At 33.9% G+C, this 18730-nt stretch overlaps 3 protein-coding genes across 11 annotated transcripts; 1 reads left to right on the top strand and 2 right to left on the bottom strand.

The window, feature by feature from the left end:
• The first annotated feature begins 45 nt into the window (after positions 1-45).
• Positions 46-4386, top strand: LOC112712143 (coatomer subunit delta). The gene is made up of 12 exons (XM_025764951.3): positions 46-225; positions 364-418; positions 921-960; positions 1077-1300; positions 1712-1954; positions 2068-2242; positions 2411-2715; positions 3051-3246; positions 3326-3479; positions 3673-3735; positions 3847-3943; positions 4129-4386. The coding sequence occupies exons 2-12, from the start codon at positions 416-418 to the stop codon at positions 4216-4218; spliced, it is 1590 nt and encodes a 529-aa protein (XP_025620736.1). The 5' UTR covers positions 46-225; positions 364-415; the 3' UTR covers positions 4219-4386.
• Positions 4387-6244: 1858 nt separating this feature from the next.
• On the bottom strand, positions 6245-8855 carry LOC112712142 (vesicle-associated membrane protein 727). 2 transcript variants are annotated; one of them, XM_025764950.2, is made up of 6 exons: positions 8660-8855; positions 7924-8172; positions 7615-7813; positions 7408-7528; positions 6683-6745; positions 6245-6587 (listed from the first exon to the last, which is right to left on the bottom strand). In XM_025764950.2, the coding sequence occupies exons 2-6, from the start codon at positions 8111-8113 to the stop codon at positions 6444-6446; spliced, it is 717 nt and encodes a 238-aa protein (XP_025620735.1). In that variant the 5' UTR covers positions 8114-8172; positions 8660-8855; the 3' UTR covers positions 6245-6443. The 2 variants fall into 2 exon arrangements, with proteins under 2 accessions (XP_025620735.1, XP_025620734.1); XM_025764949.3 differs by having other exon boundaries at positions 7924-8169; positions 8660-8842.
• A 1148-nt stretch (positions 8856-10003) lies between these two features.
• On the bottom strand, positions 10004-13174 carry LOC112712140 (omega-6 fatty acid desaturase, endoplasmic reticulum isozyme 1). Of its 8 annotated transcripts, none has more exons than XM_025764945.3 (2): positions 12983-13174; positions 10004-11380 (listed from the first exon to the last, which is right to left on the bottom strand). In XM_025764945.3, exon 2 carries the CDS (start codon positions 11359-11361, stop codon positions 10222-10224), a length of 1140 nt encoding a protein of 379 aa, XP_025620730.1. In that variant the 5' UTR covers positions 11362-11380; positions 12983-13174; the 3' UTR covers positions 10004-10221. The 8 variants fall into 8 exon arrangements, with proteins under 8 accessions (XP_025620730.1, XP_025620733.1, XP_025620727.1 ...); XM_025764948.1 differs by lacking the exon at positions 12983-13174 and adding an exon at positions 12772-12866; XM_025764942.3 differs by lacking the exon at positions 12983-13174 and adding an exon at positions 12261-12503.
• Between the last annotated feature and the right edge of the window lie 5556 nt (positions 13175-18730).

Below are 18730 nucleotides of genomic sequence, written 5' to 3'. Positions count from 1 at the left end.
CTTGGATTCGAACTTAGGAGTAGGACTTTGAAAATAAAATAAAATAATATTCATACCAAGAAAACAAAAAATGCAACCAGTTGAGGTAAAACGCACCGTATCAGGCTCTCCACTACATCATCACCCTCGTCTTCGCTTACGAGCTCCATTTTCCTGCTTCTGTTTGAGCTGTGTTTCAGTCCCCTCCATTTAGATCTGCGCTTCCGAATTTCAGATCGCGTTCCGGTAACCTCCATTTCTCTTTCTATTTTCTGTATTCTCTCTTCGAGTTCTTCATTCACTTGCCCTCACTGCATATTTTTCTCGTCTCACGGTCTGATCTCATGGCTCCTAACACTGTTACGGACTTTGTTTTCTCGTCAGATTCAATTTGAGACAATAATCACTTCCTTCATTTCAAAGATCGAACGCAAACATGGTAATCCTTTTGTTTCCTCACAATCCCGCACTTCGATATTTATTTTAGGCTTCTCTATCAGCCACAATTTTGATATGTGCATGTAATTTGAATCTGTGATCTGGCGTTACATTTACATTGGCTTCGTGTTGTGTAATTATACACACTTGCCTTATAATTGAGATCTATTCATGGTGAGGTTTGTATTTGAATGTTCTTCAAGATTACTGTTGGATCTTCTGATTTCGCTTATGATACCCGCTGTTATTTCCCTTTCTCCTCAAATTTAGCTATGATAGGTTGCTGTAAATTCTATTTCGTATAAAATTGGTGATGAATTAGATTATAGGCAAGTACTTGCCCAATGAGCGTAGACAAAATTGTGAGGTTGGGGTAGTGCTGAATTCCTTTGCAAAATGATGCATTTAACTGGGTTGGGGAATACTACAGTCTTTCTTTCTATTTGCTTGAATTATCTTATACAACTTTGAATTTATGTTCTGAATTTTTTTCACCTATATAGGTTGTACTTGCTGCATCCATTGTGGGCAAATCTGGTAAAGGTGAGTTTTCAGATCACAGTTACGTCTTGAATTGATGCTCAGTTAGGTGGTGCCTAAATCAATATGGATTAGAAATTGCTGTTGCACTGACAAGGGCTTCTTTCTTTTGGATGCAGTTCTGGTTTCTAGGCAGTTCGTTGATATGTCTCGTATAAGGATTGAGGGCCTTCTGGCAGCTTTTCCGAAATTGATTGGCACCGGAAAACAGCACACTTACGTTGAGACCGAGAATGTGCGCTATGTTTACCAGCCAATAGAAGCACTCTATCTACTTCTTGTGACAAACAAACAAAGCAACATACTGGAAGATTTAGAAACTCTGAGACTTCTCTCCAAACTTGTATCCTCTTTCTGATACTTTGAGTTTGATGCCTTTGTTTCCATTTGTTTGGTCTTACTTCTTTTGCGTGATTAGGAGCAATATGGCCTTCGCTTTAAATTGGTATAACTTAGTGGCCTGAATCTATAGCCTTTCCCCTATGTCATCTACTCTTATGTACTACGTTTCCAGCCCTTTTGGGTTTTTCTTGCACTTTCTTTGGTACATTCATTTAACCCTATTCTTTTGCATTGATTTGGACACAAAATTAAGTAATATTGTTTTGTACAGTAAGGCCCAGGAGGGTTTAGGATAATGAAATGGGCTTTAGTAGGAACATATGTTAGATTTTGTTGGACATTTTTAGGCCATTAATTAGATATCTGCCAAACTGTTATGATTATAGTTTTTGCATTCCTTAATATTTTTTAGGTGCCTGAGTATTCTTATTCCCTCGATGAGGAAGGTATTTGCAAAAATGCATTTGAGCTGATTTTTGCCTTTGATGAAGTCATCTCTCTTGGCCACAAGGAGAATGTCACTGTTGCACAAGTTAAGCAATACTGTGAGATGGAGAGTCACGAAGAGAAACTACACAAGCTGGTTATGCAGAGCAAGATTAATGAAACAAAGGATGTTATGAAGCGTAAAGCTAGTGAGATTGATAAGAGCAAGGTATGACTGGAGGTTTTTCTTTTTCCTTTGTTCTCTTCAGTAAATAAATAAATTACTATTATTTAAATTCTGGAGGTGCATGTCATTTAATTAAATTCTCATGTACACTGCAGATTGAAAAGAACAGAGGTGATAAAGGTGGATTTGGCCCATTACAGTCTATGGGCTCGGGAAGAATTGAAAGTGGCTTTAATGATTTGAGCATATCTAGCAGTGGAACTGGTTTTGGAAGTGGCTCAGGTTTTGGAATGACTACTGACATTGATTCCTTTTCTACAAAGTCTAAAGGTTGGCTTTCATACATTTCCATGAATTAGTGTAGAATGCTGAAATATGTTATGTTAATGACATTGACACATGCTGTCCTGGATTTGATTTATTCCATGTTTGAATGAGCATGTTGTAAGTAAAGAGTATTATGTTTTCTTTTATGTTAATTGCCATTCTGTTCCTTAGGCCGTCCAACTTCGGCTGCCACTGCTCCTCCCAAGGGTCTTGGAATGAAGCTTGGTAAATCACAAAGGACAAATCAATTTTTAGAATCATTGAAAGCAGAAGGTGAGGTCATTGTTGAAGATGTTCAGCCAAAAGTTGGTCCGTCTCGGGCAGCTGCCGCACCACTTACTGATCCCATCACACTAACTGTTGAGGAGAAACTAAATGTGACTCTAAAACGAGATGGTGGAGTAAGTAATTTTGATGTTCAAGGAACATTATCGCTTCAAATTCTTAACCAAGAGGATGCACATATTCAAGTTCAGGTAACACTTCCCACTCTCTCACCTTAAGTCTTCCTGCTGTGTAGGCTTCCTTATGGCCTAGATATTCTGAGTAATCTTTTCGTGAATTCCCTGATAGGAAAAACGTTACTTGCTCTGCTAATTAAGATGTCTTTCTAAGTTTCAATTACAATTTTCATTTTTCAAATAGTTTGGTTTTCTATTTGCTCAGTTATATTTGTATTGTTTCTCTCATAAGTAGCTTCATCTTGTAGTGTTTACTTGTTTGTCTTTCCCTATAAAGGCTGGTTTTAAATGCATATATTGATTGGGGAAAATAGTTAATTGGGCCTGCATGTTGTGCCTTGTTTTTGCAGGTCCAAACTGGTGAAAATCAAGCCATCTCCTTCAAGACACATCCTAACATGAACAAAGATTTATTTGCCAATGAAAATATCCTAGGGTTAAAAGATCCCAATAGGCCTTTCCCCACTGGTCAAGGCAGTGAAGCTGGTGTTGGCCTCCTAAAGTGGAGAATGCAAAGCACTGATGAATCAATGGTGCCTCTGACAAGTGAGTTTATTTATAGCTGATTTGATTTGACTTTGTTCTATGTATTAATAGCTCATGTTGTGCAATAACTGTGTTGCAGTAAACTGCTGGCCCTCATCTTCTGGAAATGAAAGTTACGTCAGCATTGAATACGAAGCTTCATCAATGTTTGAGCTGCGGAACGTAGTGGTCTCGGTACCTCTACCTGCACTTAGAGAAGCACCAACTGTTAACCAGATTGATGGTGAATGGAGGTATGGAATTTTTTCCCCTTGTTTTCATCTAATTAAGTACCAGGGACAAACATGAGCCCTGTGTTGCATTGAAGTTTGCATTAAATCAATTTTGTAGCAATCTTCTATGGTACATATAATGGTTTTGCTCTCATATTTTTTCTATTTTAACATTCTTGCTCTTTACAATGTCCTATTAAAACTGGCTTTTCAGGTATGACTCTAGGAATTCTATTTTGGAGTGGTCTATCCTTCTGATTGATAATTCAAACCGCAGGTATGTTAAATTCTGAGAGGCATGGTTTTTCAGAGTTAACTAATGGTGTAATGATGTGTACTCGTTCTATATTTGAATTGTTTGTCTGATTTTTCAACATATATTTGGCAGTGGGTCAATGGAGTTTGTTGTTCCCCAAGCAGACTCATCAGCATTCTTTCCCATTTCAGTCCGTTTTATGGCAACCGACACATTTAGTGACCTGAAGGTTGGTTTGAATCATCTATTTCCATTCAACATTAACTGTGGCCATGGATTTATGGTGTTATTTGAATGATGTATCAAATTTATCTGGATGAAATCATCTCCATTACTCACCAGAGTGAGAATTTATTTAATAGGTATTTATACTTTTTCTGATACATTCCTTTTCTCATCTATTTCTCTGTGCAGGTTGCTAACATCATACCACTTAAGGGGGGCAATCAACCCAAATATGCTCAGAGAACGCAGTTGATCACAGAAAACTACCAAGTTGTGTGATTAGCTTCGATAACAGTTTTGCTTTTATGATTGTGATTGTTGTATGAAAGGCCGTTTTAAGTTACTTTATTCGTTACTATTCATCGTACTTCAGTTTTATTTCTTAAGACCAGGCAATATGTATGAATTATCTCAATTAATCCCAAACTTTAGTGTCTGCTTACTCTATGGAATAGCATGTCCTAACCCATTTACCTCCCTCTTCTGCTATAATAAGTGAAAGACAAGTAAATCATGAGTGGTACAGTCCCAACGACCTAAGCCTACGCCGTTAGATTATTATTTTATTTTTTATTTTTATTAAAGGTAAAGGCAGTAAAGGAGAGAAAATTGGAAGTGTTTCAAAGCCTTAGCTTTCATACTTTTTTAATGTAAAAGAAAAGAAATTTATATAGTTGTCATATCAACAATAACAGTAATTATTTTTCAAATTCAATCAAAATATATGAATTTAATTAAACGGAAAAACTACCATTTGTATCCATAAATTTTGCGAACGTTGACTCCCTGTGACAATAGTACTCAAATCGTGATTCTTTGTTGGCTTCTAATAAAATTCTCAAATTACCCTTTCTATCTTCTTTCCAAAATTCCAAATTTCACAACCCTCATCATTCGTCTTCCTTTGCCACCGTCAGTTACCATTCCCTCAAGACCCAAGCATCTCATGTCTTCTTCTAACTTTTATTCTCAACTTCCATCTCTCTTTATTCCAATTCTAATTTGTTCTCCAAATCTAAATCCAAATCAACTTTAACATCATTACCCTTGTTGTTTATTTCTTCTTCGGATGCAACAACAACACTAAGAAAGCACACCATTTTCAAATTCTTCAACATTTTCAACCTGAATATTGTTGTTCTTCTTATTCCAAAGCAATAAGTAGCAGAATTCAGCAAGGCCAGGGGAATGCGGGGTGAAGGACCCACACTCCCAAGCCCACCTTCGACGACGACATCATCAGCAAGTGCTGCTCCTCCGGTGAGTTCCCAGCAAAGCTCCTTCTCTGCAATAAATGCGACCGAGGCTATCACATCTTCTATCTCCGACCTATCCTTTCTTCCGTTTCCAAAGGCTCTTGGTTCTGCGCCTCTTGTTCTTGGTTTTGCGCTTCTTGTTCCCATAGTAACACCAAGAAACCAAAATGTATGTTTTTTTTGTTAATTTCAAACTTCTTTTTCTTTTTCTGCACCAGATCTACAAATCCATAATATTTGAACAATAACTTCAGATAATTAATAATCCACAGTTTTTTATCTTTTCAAGAATGTTTGAAATTTAGAGAAGATAAAGGAGTAATTTGGAAATTTTATTAAAAAGTTAACAAAAAATTACGGTTTGGTTACTATTATCACACGAAACCCATCTTTCATGGATACAACGGTAGTTTTCTTGTTTGATGGGTACTTTTGTCAGCGTTCGCAAAATTCATGGATACCAAAAATTCATGGATACAAATGGTAGTTTTTTCTAATAGGCCAAAACTTTATATTGTTAATTATTAGTATATTAAAATTAAACTTGTATGAGCATAATTCAGGTACACTAAATTTTGATTTGTAAAGTCTTTTGGAGAGGTCCACAATGTGATTATGTTTTTAAACTAGAAATGTTTTTAAACATGAAAATACTTTTCAGAGTTAAAAAGTTTAATATAATAAATATTTACAATATTAAAAATAATTTTACCAAATATAATTTTTTAATTTATATTTATTAAATTGTTTTTATTTTAATTTACTAAAGATAGTTATTACAAATTTTTGAAGAAAACTATACTTAAAAAAGTTAATATTAATAAACTAATCATTTTTAAAAAATCAAACCCTCACCAAACTGGAATACAATTAATCTATCAATATGCAACCTCACTTTTATCGAATTATTGATTGGGAAATGAATATGATGTAGTCTTCTTCATCCTACCTAGACCGTAGTAAGCGCATTTTCAGTCATGTTGCTTTAGTTAATGCTTTAACTAGGAACAAATATAATTTACTTGAACAAAAGAAAGGCAAGGAGGAACTATGAAAGGTCTATTACATACAATTATAAATGCAGCAACAAACGTTATGAACAAGCAGCTAAATTATGTTGTCTAATGTATGTGCTTGGTTCAGCAATAGTAACCACAAATTTCAGCACCAAATTCCATGTACAAGTAGAATATGTTTTGTGCATCCCCCTGATTTAGACTTCAATTTTCGTATAGCTCCAAAATCCCATCAACACTTGAAACCACCACAAGCAATAACCCACAATACTATGACTAAGATAAGGATTCCTCCTCCCACCATCAGCTTCATCTGGAGATTCTGCAGCCACATCTTCCTTCTTAGCTGCCTCCCCTGCCTCTGAAAGCTGTCGGCCTATATTTTTCAATGGTAAATACAAACAATCACATTAGTAAATTGTTTCATAGAGATTATCTTGATTCAAACAATAATAATAAATACATACATACCTGGAATTGCAAGTTTTCTGTTTTGTCAACCAGAAGTTCAATCTTCTCTCCACGATCCAAAACCTTCAGACCAGTGAGAGTGCGAATGTTGGTTAAAAGTTCTTAATATTGATCTAAACTAAGTGGTTGGCATCCTCTCTGTGCCGGTCTAATTGTCATTGCCAATGAATTGATATGCATATACATTTTACGAGTAACCAGATGCAAAATTATGGAATTACAAACTTTGAAGAACATGGTATCATGCTATGAAATTTAACACCAAGCGGTTTCATGAGCCCATGGTTGCCAGTTTGAAGTTGCATGCCTTTTCTAAATACATATACGAAAAGGAATTGTTCATTTTTGTTCTACTTCCCTTAACAAAATTGTTTATTACATCCTAATTGTCTAAAATTCTTGTTCACTGTGATATTAGAAACTAGCAAAGGTGGTAAAATGCAATACTGATTGACCTTATTAAAATCTGCTGGTTTGCAACTTGAGAATCATGCCAACACACTCAAAACAATAAAAAAGAAGACGGTGCAACATTCAAAATTTTAATTGAACAAGCTAGTAATTAATTAATTTTCCATTGTAAGGGGGCTACACTATGGAGATAGAACAGTACAATTCAAGACAAATCAGCATTCTACAAAGATGCAAGGACTCGGTTAATGTATGATTGATGTCAACAAAAGAATTGTGTCCATGTATGTGTCATTAAGCTTAGAGTAATATACCTTCTCAATGTTGTCCATCATTATTCCCTTGACCTCGGTTATCTGAGCCTTCAATTTCGATAGTTTACTTATTTCTTCCGGGTGGGTCAAGCAATACTGCATATGCTCCTTAAGCGCTGGTCTGAGCAACACGGTAAGAAAATACTAAGGAGATGGCAGCATAAAGCAGTTAAAAAAACACTTAAAAAGGATCAAACATATACAAACCCAAATTCACGATCTAGATTATAGGCGATGCTAAATCTGTCTTCGAATAAGTCATCATCTTCATCGTCATCAGCAAGTGGATGGGCACTGTCATTCTTAATGCTCGCACCATATCGCTTCACGAAATCATCCTTCACCCGTTCAAGAAATACAAAAGGAACACTCCTTCCAACCGATTCATCTGCGACAATAAGGAAAACTGCAGAGCAGAGGGAAACATTTCAGCTGAATGAAAAAAAAAAAAAAAAAAAAAACTAAAACAGCAGAGCCGAGCCAATAATACACAAAACAACATAGAATAATCCATACCGAATCCATTGTCTATGAGGAAGTTAAACGTGTGACCATCACATGAATATGTGTATTTGCTGCTATTTGAAGGCAGCTTCTGCAAGCACTGAACAGCAATGGTGCTGAAATTTCCAGTATATTGCGTGTGTTCTGCTAAGACAACAGTTCCTTTGGCAACAAAGCTATATATTAAACCTCTCTGACTCATCTCCACAAAGCACCACCACCACAAGTTACAATCAATACCACAATAACCTGCTCACCCTGCTAATAACAGATATTAATTAAAATGAAAACCAAAAAAAAAAAAAAACACAAAAGGTTATGACAACTACAACTACTGAAGAATTAGGTTTTTAGGTTCTAGTTCAATTCATAAGCCAAACCGAATGAAAAATTTTCTGTTCAGAAAAAGAATGTTCACAATTTGCAATCACTGAAGGAAAATATCCAATTCACAATTATGGTGCATGCACGGTTTTGATCTAGCAAAATCTACAGTCAAATGATGAACAGAGAGTAATAAAACTACAATCCCAATTCGCCTTCGATCCTTTGATATTATGGGGAATACAGCTTAAGCAAGAAAAACCCAATGGAGAAAAAGAGAGAACTTTAACAAAAGTGAGTCTAAAAACTAGAAACCCAACCAAACCCTGTGATCTAATCTGGGGATCTACGAATCCTGATAAAAATCGACCCTTGCATAGAAAATAAAAAGAGAGAAAGAGAAGGAGAAGGGGGAGAGAGGAACCTGAATTCAACGGAGAAAATCGATGTTAGATTGCTTGGTGCGGAAGCACAGTGAAGATGAAATGGAAAGTGATGAATGATGGTGTTGACGGAGAAAAAGATGACAGCGGTTACTTTATCTGCTTCGCCAAGCAATTCTGGTAAACAAGGTTTAGTGTGTTACTGCAACACTAATTATTCCTATAATTTCCTTAATTACTATTTATTATTTTTCGTATTTAATTACTCTTTATTATGACATTATCTTTACGTTTACATGTACTCGATTTAATTATCTTTAACTCTTTGTACCTTTGATGAATAGATTTTAAAATTAGACACTGATCTTTTTACATTTTGTTAAGTAAAAAGTTAACATATTATTCCCGTAATATTAAAAAAATAATAATTAAATTTATCTTGTTTAATTTAATATTTATAATTTTATATATATAATGTTTATAATTATATATTTATTATATTTAAAATTATATTATTATTTTAGTTATAATTAATAAATACCAAATTAATTAATTTTGAGTTATTTGAGCTGAAATGTTAATATTTTTCAAACATTATTGTAGTAGTATTATTCATAAGAATTTAAGATGTAAAGGTGCAATTAGTACATACTTATCGTAAAAAATTCGTACTATATTCTATAGATTTATTATACATGTCTACTTAAGAGTAATTGTATCGGATGACATGTCGTATTATTATTATTGTTATTATTATTATTTTAAAGTAATTAAGGGAATAGGAATATATGCTGTAAAGTATTTGGCTATGGAAAATTTTTTTTAAATAACTTTAAATGATTAAATTATCGTTATTTAAAATGAATTTTTGAAAAAATTGAAAATAAAAAAGATAAAAAGAGAGTGTTAGTTATAAATTAAGAACTTAATTTTAATGCATCCATAGAATAAAATATTTTACAAAATTATTTAATTATATTTATTTTTTTTAAATAATCATTCATATAGCTAATAAAAAATATAACTATTTAAATGTATGTATAAAATGTTAAAACTAATTTACTAGTGTATTAAAATTAAATTTTTATAAACTAATTAAATACTACTTCAAATTTAAACAGCTAGATACAACTTTCGTTAAGCAAGATATAGGAGCCTTAAAGTTGATCTCATCTACCAACCCAAATCAGCACTAATAAAATATGTGTAATTGTGTATGCATTAGATCTTTTACCATTTTGGAAAGAAATAACTTAATGGAGTGAAAAAAAATTAATGAGATTTCTTAGTAGTTAATGTTAAACTTGCTCTTATCGTATGCTTCTTTTAGATAGATCTGCAACTTTGGGGAAAGAAAAAAAAAAGAAAAAGAAAAAAGGAAGAAATTTTCAAAATGCTTAGCACAATAGCAATATTGCATTAAATAAATCTATGATCACAAGTCACTCCAAACTAGTAGTTCACAAAAACTAGTAGTAGTAGTAGTAGTACATTACATGGCAAATCCACACACACATTGTTTATTATTGTTGATGACCATTACAAGTTACTAAAGTACTTAAGTTTCTAATTTAACACAAACGTTTTCAACTCTGACTATGCATCAGAACTTGTTCTTGTACCAATAAACACCCTTCTTAGAAGCTCCATCATCTGGCTCCACATAGAGGCACTCTTTGGCTTCTCTCCACAATGCTTTGTAAAATGGGGTGCCATCAAATTGGTAGTAATCACCCAATATTGGCTTTATTGCATTGGTTGCTTCCATTGCATGGTAATGAGGCATTGTTGAGAACAAATGATGAGCCACATGCGTATCAGTTATATGATGAAATGCCTTATTCAGTATCCCATAATCTCTGTCCACTGTTGCCAATGCTCCTCTTAACCAGTCCCATTCGGATGAATCATAGTGAGGCAATGATGCATGTGTGTGCTGCAAATAGGTTATGGTAACTAGAAACCCATTCACAATGAGCAATGGCACCCCATAAACACATACCACCCAACCCAAACCTTTCAGAGTTGCTATGTGATATAGCAGATATGTTACAGCAAAGACAGATGAATCTGAGACATAAATTAGAAGCCTTTCCCTGTTAGAGTATATGGGAGCATAAGGGTCATAGTGGCTTGCAAATCTATCATAGGGTCTGCCAGAAACATTGAAGGCCAAGTACAAGGGCCATCCTAGTGTGAGTGTGATGAAGAGGGAGATAGCCCTCCCTGGTGGATTGTTCATGTACTTGTTATACCATGATACCTTTGATTTTGGTTTTGGGACAAACACTTCGTTGCGGTCGAGGGAACCGGTGTTGGAGTGGTGGCGGCGGTGGCTGATTTTCCATGAGAAATAAGGAACTAATAGACAAGAGTGAAGGGTCAAACCAACCATGTCATCAACAAGTTGGTACTTGCTGAAGGCATGGTGGCCACACTCATGAGCAATCACCCAAACACCAGTGAGAATGCAGCCTTGGATGGCCCAATAGATTGGCCAAGCAAGGAAGGAAAATGGGTATGGAAGCTTGTGGAAATAAGTGGTGGCAATGTAGAAGAGTAAGTAGGCCACTAAGAGATCATAGACAACATAGGAGAATGATATGAAAAGAGAACGTTCAAAGCAATGTGGTGGAATTGCTTTCTTGAGTTGGCCAACACTGAATGGAGGGTTTGAATGTGGAACCCTTGAAAGAGGCTTCTTTTGAGCTTCAATCTTAGTGACACGCCCTCCAGCTCCCATTGTTGTGTTGTTAAAGCTCCTGTTACCAATGTAGAAAGAAAGAGTTAGCACTTTGCACTACTACAAAGCAAGTCAATAATCAGTAATCTAATGATTCTGATATCTAAGAAAATGAATGAATGATAGTCATTGCAGATGAGAGTGACTTAGACCATGACCAGAAAAACAGCAAAGAAAGGATTTCTGATATTACAACCAGTTATTTGAAGTTCTATTATGCCTTGGGAATCCTATAAAAATAGAGAAAAGAAAAGAAAGGATGTGAAAATGCATAACACAATAGACACCAATTTCCAAACACATGTGGCATTCAAATATCACAATTTAGCTTATCATGCCAAGTGACTAGTATGAGTGATGATGTTTTGCACCCTTCAATTGACAAGAAAGCATGCATCTTCTATAATGAAGGACAGAGCAAAAGAGCATGAAGAGTGTGTCAAGGGTTAACCACTACAACACACACAACTTCTTTGGATTTTGGATGGTGGTAGCAGTGTCACAGACTCACATGACACATGCACAGAAACATTAATTTCACACTATAATATAGTTGTAAGGGGCATGATTCTGAGGTTCACTTGTATTAGTATACGTGTGAGGTTGACATGCAAAAACAGAAACTATCATAAACCAAACACAAATACACAATGACAAAATCATATATCAGTGAGGGCCCAGAAGCAATTATGATACATCAATTTTTTGCAAACATGCCATCAAAACTAATGCCTTAATGTATGCAAATATTTTCTTCTAATTTTTCTCTTCAACCAGAATGAATTATACTACTAAAGGAAATGGCAATGGATTTCTGGTTTAGTAATTCATACTAACAGAAAAAGTAAAATCAAATATAATTCAGTCATTTTCAAGGCAAATTAGAAAAGAAGATTAACCTCAAGGAAAAGATTATGGATGAAAAAAATGCAACTATACTCCAAGAAGAGAAGTTGTAATGTTTTTGTATTACATTACATTCCTTATTTATATATTTACTATCCATGAAAAAGTAAAAAGGGTCCCATTAATTATTGCTTGGACTTGGAGCCAGAAAATAAAAATATTAAAAAGAAAAAGTGATGGGGAGAAGAAAACATTTTGCAACAGAATAATCTTATGGTTTAAGAGATATTCCTATTTCTATATGACAATTTTCATGTCTTATATGTAAAGATATAAATGATAGGTGTCATTTCCAAGAAGGAGTTCAATGAAAAAAGGGAATCTTCAGAGATTCCAAAGAATAAATAAATAAATAAAAGAAAAATGAAAAACGAACGGCTATGAAACCAGCTGGGATAACAAAACTGTGTGTCTGAGGATAAAAGAAATTTGTCAGCATTCTCATTGATATTGTTTAATGCAGAATCTGAAATCCAGTAGAAATAACATGGAAGAAAACCTCACCCCTTTGCTTCAAAATTCAGAAAAATTCAAGGTTATTATAAAAGATCAAAATAAAAAGTTATCCAAGCATGCATGTTGATGTTATAGAAATGGACACAAGAAGAAACCAGCAACACGAGTTCAATTTTTTAGAGCAATTTGCATGAATTATATAGAAGAATACAATGAGCAGAAGCAGAATGTTTTATAATTAAAGGAACATAGTGCAAACCGTGAAAGCAATTCCAACAGAGAGAAGAGAAGTGAGTGCTTCTCCTATGATGAATCTCGCAGCCACGTTTAAGGTTTTATGTAATGCGTTAAGTTGTTGTCTCACTCACATTGGGTTTTTATAGGGAAAACAGTGTGCTATATTTCGAGTTACAACAAGTTAAGGTATTTTAGTTGGTGTGATCAATGATCAATGACGATCTAACCCACCAATTTAGCATCAACCCTAATAAGTTTTTTTTTTTTTTAACATAATAGTTGTATTTTATTCATAGATAAATAAATACAATATCCAAAAGTTAAGATAAACAAAATAGAAAAATAAAATTTTTAAATATTTACTAGTGAAATTGAGAGAAGAAAATAACATAGAAAAGTAACTGAAAAAAAATTTTACATACTATGCATAATGTAAAATAAATAGTTCCAGTTTAACTTAAGCAATTATGCTAGCACTATTTTTAGAGACTCTTGGACATATTTGAAAATTCGTTGACACATTTCCTTTCAAATATTCCAAATTATAATCAAAATCAGTCGAGCTATTTGAGGGCTTATTCTTTGAAGTCCAATTTGTAACACCAAATTCCTCCACCAATCAAAAAACAAGAAACATTTATGGCTTAGAATGAGATAAGTTAAAGGACTTTTCTTTTACATTAGATTAGCGTCTCCACAAAAAAATAAACACTACATGAATGATTTTGGAGTTGACTTACAGATAAGTTGCCGAAGGGTTAAATTCATGTCTCTGAGCTTAAATTCTATGAAACACAGATACGATATAACACAAAATACGTAGACACACGAATTTTAAATTTTTATAAAATATGACAACATATATATATATATATATATATATATATATATATATATATATATATATATATATATATATATATATATATATATATATAGAGGGTAAAGTATTATTTTGATTTTCAATATTTGGGTCGAATTCTAATTTGATTCATAAGTCATAATATTTCTGAAGGTTGTAGAAGGCTTAAAGAAAGGGGGTTGAATTTATGTCCTTCTTTTACTTTAATGCAAAACCCTTTTAAACAAACTTGCAATCTGAATCTATTTGAACTCACCAGCGAAAAATTTATGAGACAATTTCATTTTGTCTCATGAATATCAGAAAACAGAACAGAACAAGGAAGAGAGAAGCTGACACCGTCATGTATCCTGGTTCGGTTGCCTTGTGCAATGCAACCTACGTCCAGTCTCCACCACAACAGTGGTGGAATTTTCACTATAGTTAAAGTATTACATACACCAATTCCACAGAATTGACACAATCTTTTCACACTCAAGTTTTAACCTAACTTGACTTGGTTATGCTAATACCTAATTCTTCACTCTTAGTGCTAACCCAACTAAGAAAAGGGTACCTCACAGGTACAAGATACAAGACACAGAATCAACATAAAGAAATCTGAAATCACTCAAGGCTTTTCACTCAAGTGTATCACTCAGCTTCTTTCCACTCTTAGACTTTTACTTGAACTCTCTCATTCTGCCTTTTACCTCAAGAAACTACAGAAATATAAACACTAAAAAAAATTACAATCTGTAAAGCATGAAGGAGATTGATGTTTCAACAGCCTCTTTACTATGTGATGAACCAGATTTGCTTGCCTGTGATTTAGTTCCTCATTCTGGCGGAATGTTCCTTTGACTAGGTAGCACTGTCTAAGTTGATGAACTTTTTTAGAGAATTCTTCTCAGAACATAAACTTCAAAACACTGGTTATCTCTCCTTCGCTTCAGAATGATGAGAAATTTTCTTTTGTATCTCCCTGCATGTTGCTGAGTTCCTCTCTCCTAGGTCAACCCTAAAGCAGTGTGCTTCACCAACTCACCAGGTCACTTTTCATTTAATCCCCAAATTAGAAGTTGTGGTTCTGACTCTTCTTTGTTGACCGAAAGCTATAGGGCAGCATAAACAAGTATTTTCAATGGTAAACCCATATCTTAGCCATTGAAACACAACTTGGTCCCCAGACACACTTATGACCGTAGATGCACAGCAGTGAAGAATAGAGATCATCTTTCCTATGTAACCCAATTTGGAGTGACAGGGAGTTGAAGATGAAGAGAAGAAAATGATATGCATGTAGAAGGAAATAAATCACCTTTTACCTCTGACTTCTCTTGATACAATTTGATGAGTTTGGAAAACTCTAATTTAATTTTAATGGTGAACAAACATTATTAAAATAATTAATTACAAAATTATTAATTTGATCTTAATTCATACTTGCTTAATTAATAATTTTGTTGTGCAGATTTTGAGTTGGGCCGAAAATGAAATTCTGGTGCAAGCCCAATATGCTTATGAACTTTCAGCCTTGATATTAATTTATTGTGATCATTGTGGCTGAGACAATGTAGTGTTTTAAATTGGGCCGAAATAAAAGAAAATGTTGCTAGCCCAATGATTAAAATATTCAGCATTAATATGAGTTAGTTTCTTGTGGCTGAATGGAAAATAAACTACTTGGGCTAGAATGATTTTGGTTGCTCCAAGCCCAACTGTGTTATATGCTTAAGATCCAATGCTTGATTTCAAATCCATCAGGAAAGCAAATGTTAACATTTGCCTCATGCTTCCAACGGATACAAGCATTATACCATGTGATGGATTCCAAATTTCATTAAATTGCCATTTATTGCATGGGAAACATGAGAGAGAAATTTGCACCTGAATTGATTGATTGCCATTGTGCTGCACGCTACCTTATGCAAGGGAAGCTGGACTTTAATTTCACTTTATCATTACCCATTAGCTAGTGTTCAAATTTCTCTCTCCTCTCTCTCATCTTTGCTTATCTTCTTCGGTTATTACACAGGAAACTATGGAAGCTACACTAAGCTACCAAAAAGAAAAAGAAGAAGCTGCATGCTTCAAGTCTATCAAGTTAATGATGGCAAGGAAAAGAAAACCAAAAGTATGTTGTGGCTGAGATAATCACCAAAAAGTGGCAAGATTTAGTGACGTAATCTCGGATCCTTCATACTCAAAAAGAAAGATGAAGATTCGGCCAGCAAAGAAGATCTTTGGAGGATGGCTTGTCTCTGATTCTGCTCAACCACCACAGGAAGTAGCTAGAGTGGCGAAGTGATGGAAGAGGCAGAGATTGGAGCAGATGAAGCCATCATCATCATGAAGCATCAAGGGCCAAAAATCCATCTTGGAGAGGAAGCCAAGGATGGAGCGCTCGGATTGATGAAGAGTGATGACCAAGGAAGGACTAGAGGTATTTGCATGTTGGTTTTTGCATTAGTTACCTCTTCTCTCTCTGTGGCCGAACCGGTTCGTTTTGAAGGAAAGGAAGCTAAGCTCGGGTGTGTGTTTCAACTGTGAAGGCTTTACCTCTCTATAAAAGGGGTGAACAGTCATGGTTTGATTCAAGGAAAGAAAAGCGAGAGTGCAAGGCACAGAAGTCTCATAGCTACCTAAGCTTACAGATTTTCTTCTCCTTCAATGTTTTCTATTTTGTAATTTTTCTGTTTAATTTTGTCATGTCTTGAGTCTCATGGAAAAAGGCAAACAAGTGAGGTTTGTATGAAAAAGCCATAGAGCGAAAAAAGGCAGAGAGTGCAAAATTAAAAGAAAAAGCCATAGATGTCTTAGAGTTTCTTTGTACATCTGTGTTGTGTTTCATGATTCTGTGGGAATCCCCTTATAAGTTGGGTTAGCACTTTACAATTTGTAATCTGGATGATTATAGTGAAATTCTATCATTGTTGTGATGGAGACTGGATGTAGGCTGCACTGCACTTAGCAGCTGAACCAGGATATATCTGGGTGTAATCTTCTATCTCTCTTCCTACTTCAATTCTGTTTTTACTGTTCAGATGAAAAATAAAAAATGTCTCGTGTCAAGTGACGAGACAAAATGAAAATGTCTCGTGGTTAGGGACGAGCTAAAAACAGAAAAGTTTCCTCTAAGTCCAGCAAGTGTTAGCAAGTAAAAAAGGGGGCTAAGATTCAACCCCCCTTCTCTTAGCCACTGAAACCATCACAATTTGATGTGGGTGATTAGATTTCAACCTTTTTGCTAAACATTCTCTTTCTTGCTTCTTTGGTGAACAGTTTAGGAGCTAAGCTCTCTCTCTCTCTCTCTTTCTCTGAGTTCTGACCATGAGGGAACAAGTGAACGTTACTTTTGGTGAAAGAAAATTGGAGGGGTTTGAATGAGAGAAACAATCGAGCTTGGATCAAATATCATTCATGCAACCCGTTAGATTTCTTGCTTTGTTTTTCTTTGGGCTTCTATTGATTTGTAGCTCACCAGCCTTGTTTTTTATTTTCATTTAATTTTGAGCTGCTGTTGTATGTTGATTTTTGGCCTGCATCACTAAACCAAAATAATCAAAACTAATTGGGTAATTAACTCAATAATTTAATGTTTGTCATAATCAATTATGTTAGTTAATTTCTTAACTCAATAGTTTCAAAGTCTTATTTCATTCCCAAAAATTTTTAAACATCTTATTTCAAGCTCAAAATTTTTTTTAAGTGAGTTTAATATTATCCCACCATTAAATTTGACACAAATAATTCTTATATTGAAGAGCCAATATTCAACTTCAATATGTAAGTAAAACTAAAATTGATCTACCAACGATCAATAATATAAAAGTTTTTTCTTTGATTTTGAAGTGTTAATGATTGATTGTTAGAATTTGGAATTTTGTATAAAAAAATTAACAAGAAGAAGTGTTACAAGAAGGTTTTGGTTATGTTTCTTTTATCACATAGAAAATGATATGACTTGATTAATAACGTTATTAACATCTACATCACTCATTCTATTAACTATAAAGTCAAATTTAACTGTAGGACCACATTGAACCTGCTTGAAAATTTTTTGTTTTTATAAATAATAATATATTATTTCTAAATTTATTTCAAGAATATATGTTAAGAATAAAATTAGACATACTGATACGTGATGGTATTTAGATGTGTCTAAACATGTTAGGAAAATAATTTTTTATTAAGATACAGTTAGATAAAAAGACACGCGTGTCAAAAGAATGTCGTATCAAAAATATGTCTGACATATAGACATAGTAACTTAATAAAGTGTCAGTGTTTCATAGGTTTAATTTGATATTGATATACGTATCTGGTGACTATATTTATTGCGAATGAAGAGAAGACATGTGACATTGCTCAATGTTACAATTATTGTACATTATACGGGTAATAAATTTGGTTGTGAAAAATTGAAAAGTTTTAACAGCATAGGTATTTTTGAAATGATTTAATTATTTCGTTGGTTTTTTGTAGTTTCACCAAATTTTCAACAAGATTTTTGTATTTTTTTATTTGGGTATCAAAAATGTTAAAATTAATCAAATATTTCTTTCAAAATACATGCAGGCAAAGATCTAGTTAAGTTTTTAATTATGAATACTTTCAATTTGTAAAAAAATATTTAGTTAATTCTAATATTTTTTATACTAGAAAAAACTTAATTATAAATTAAAAGCAATGTAGAGACTCAATTGAAAAAGAAAAAATTATAAGAACTTAACTAAAAATTTGGTAAAACTATAAAGACTAACAGAATAATTAAACATTTTGAAATAGATAAAATAGAGGTGCAAAAGTAATTTTATTTTTCTATAAGTTCTCCCTCTTAGAGTTGTAACCCAAATTGTATATTCGCCATTCCTTAGAGCAACTCCAATGGGCATAGTTTTGAGGCCCTGTTACTAACAAAAGCAA

The sequence above is a fragment of the Arachis hypogaea genome, chromosome 9 (assembly GCF_003086295.3).
Source record: "Arachis hypogaea cultivar Tifrunner chromosome 9, arahy.Tifrunner.gnm2.J5K5, whole genome shotgun sequence".
Classification (NCBI taxonomy): Eukaryota; Viridiplantae; Streptophyta; class Magnoliopsida; order Fabales; family Fabaceae; genus Arachis; species Arachis hypogaea.
The sequence above is the reverse complement of the archived record's forward strand: the minus strand, read 5'-3'. Positions and strand labels throughout refer to the sequence as shown.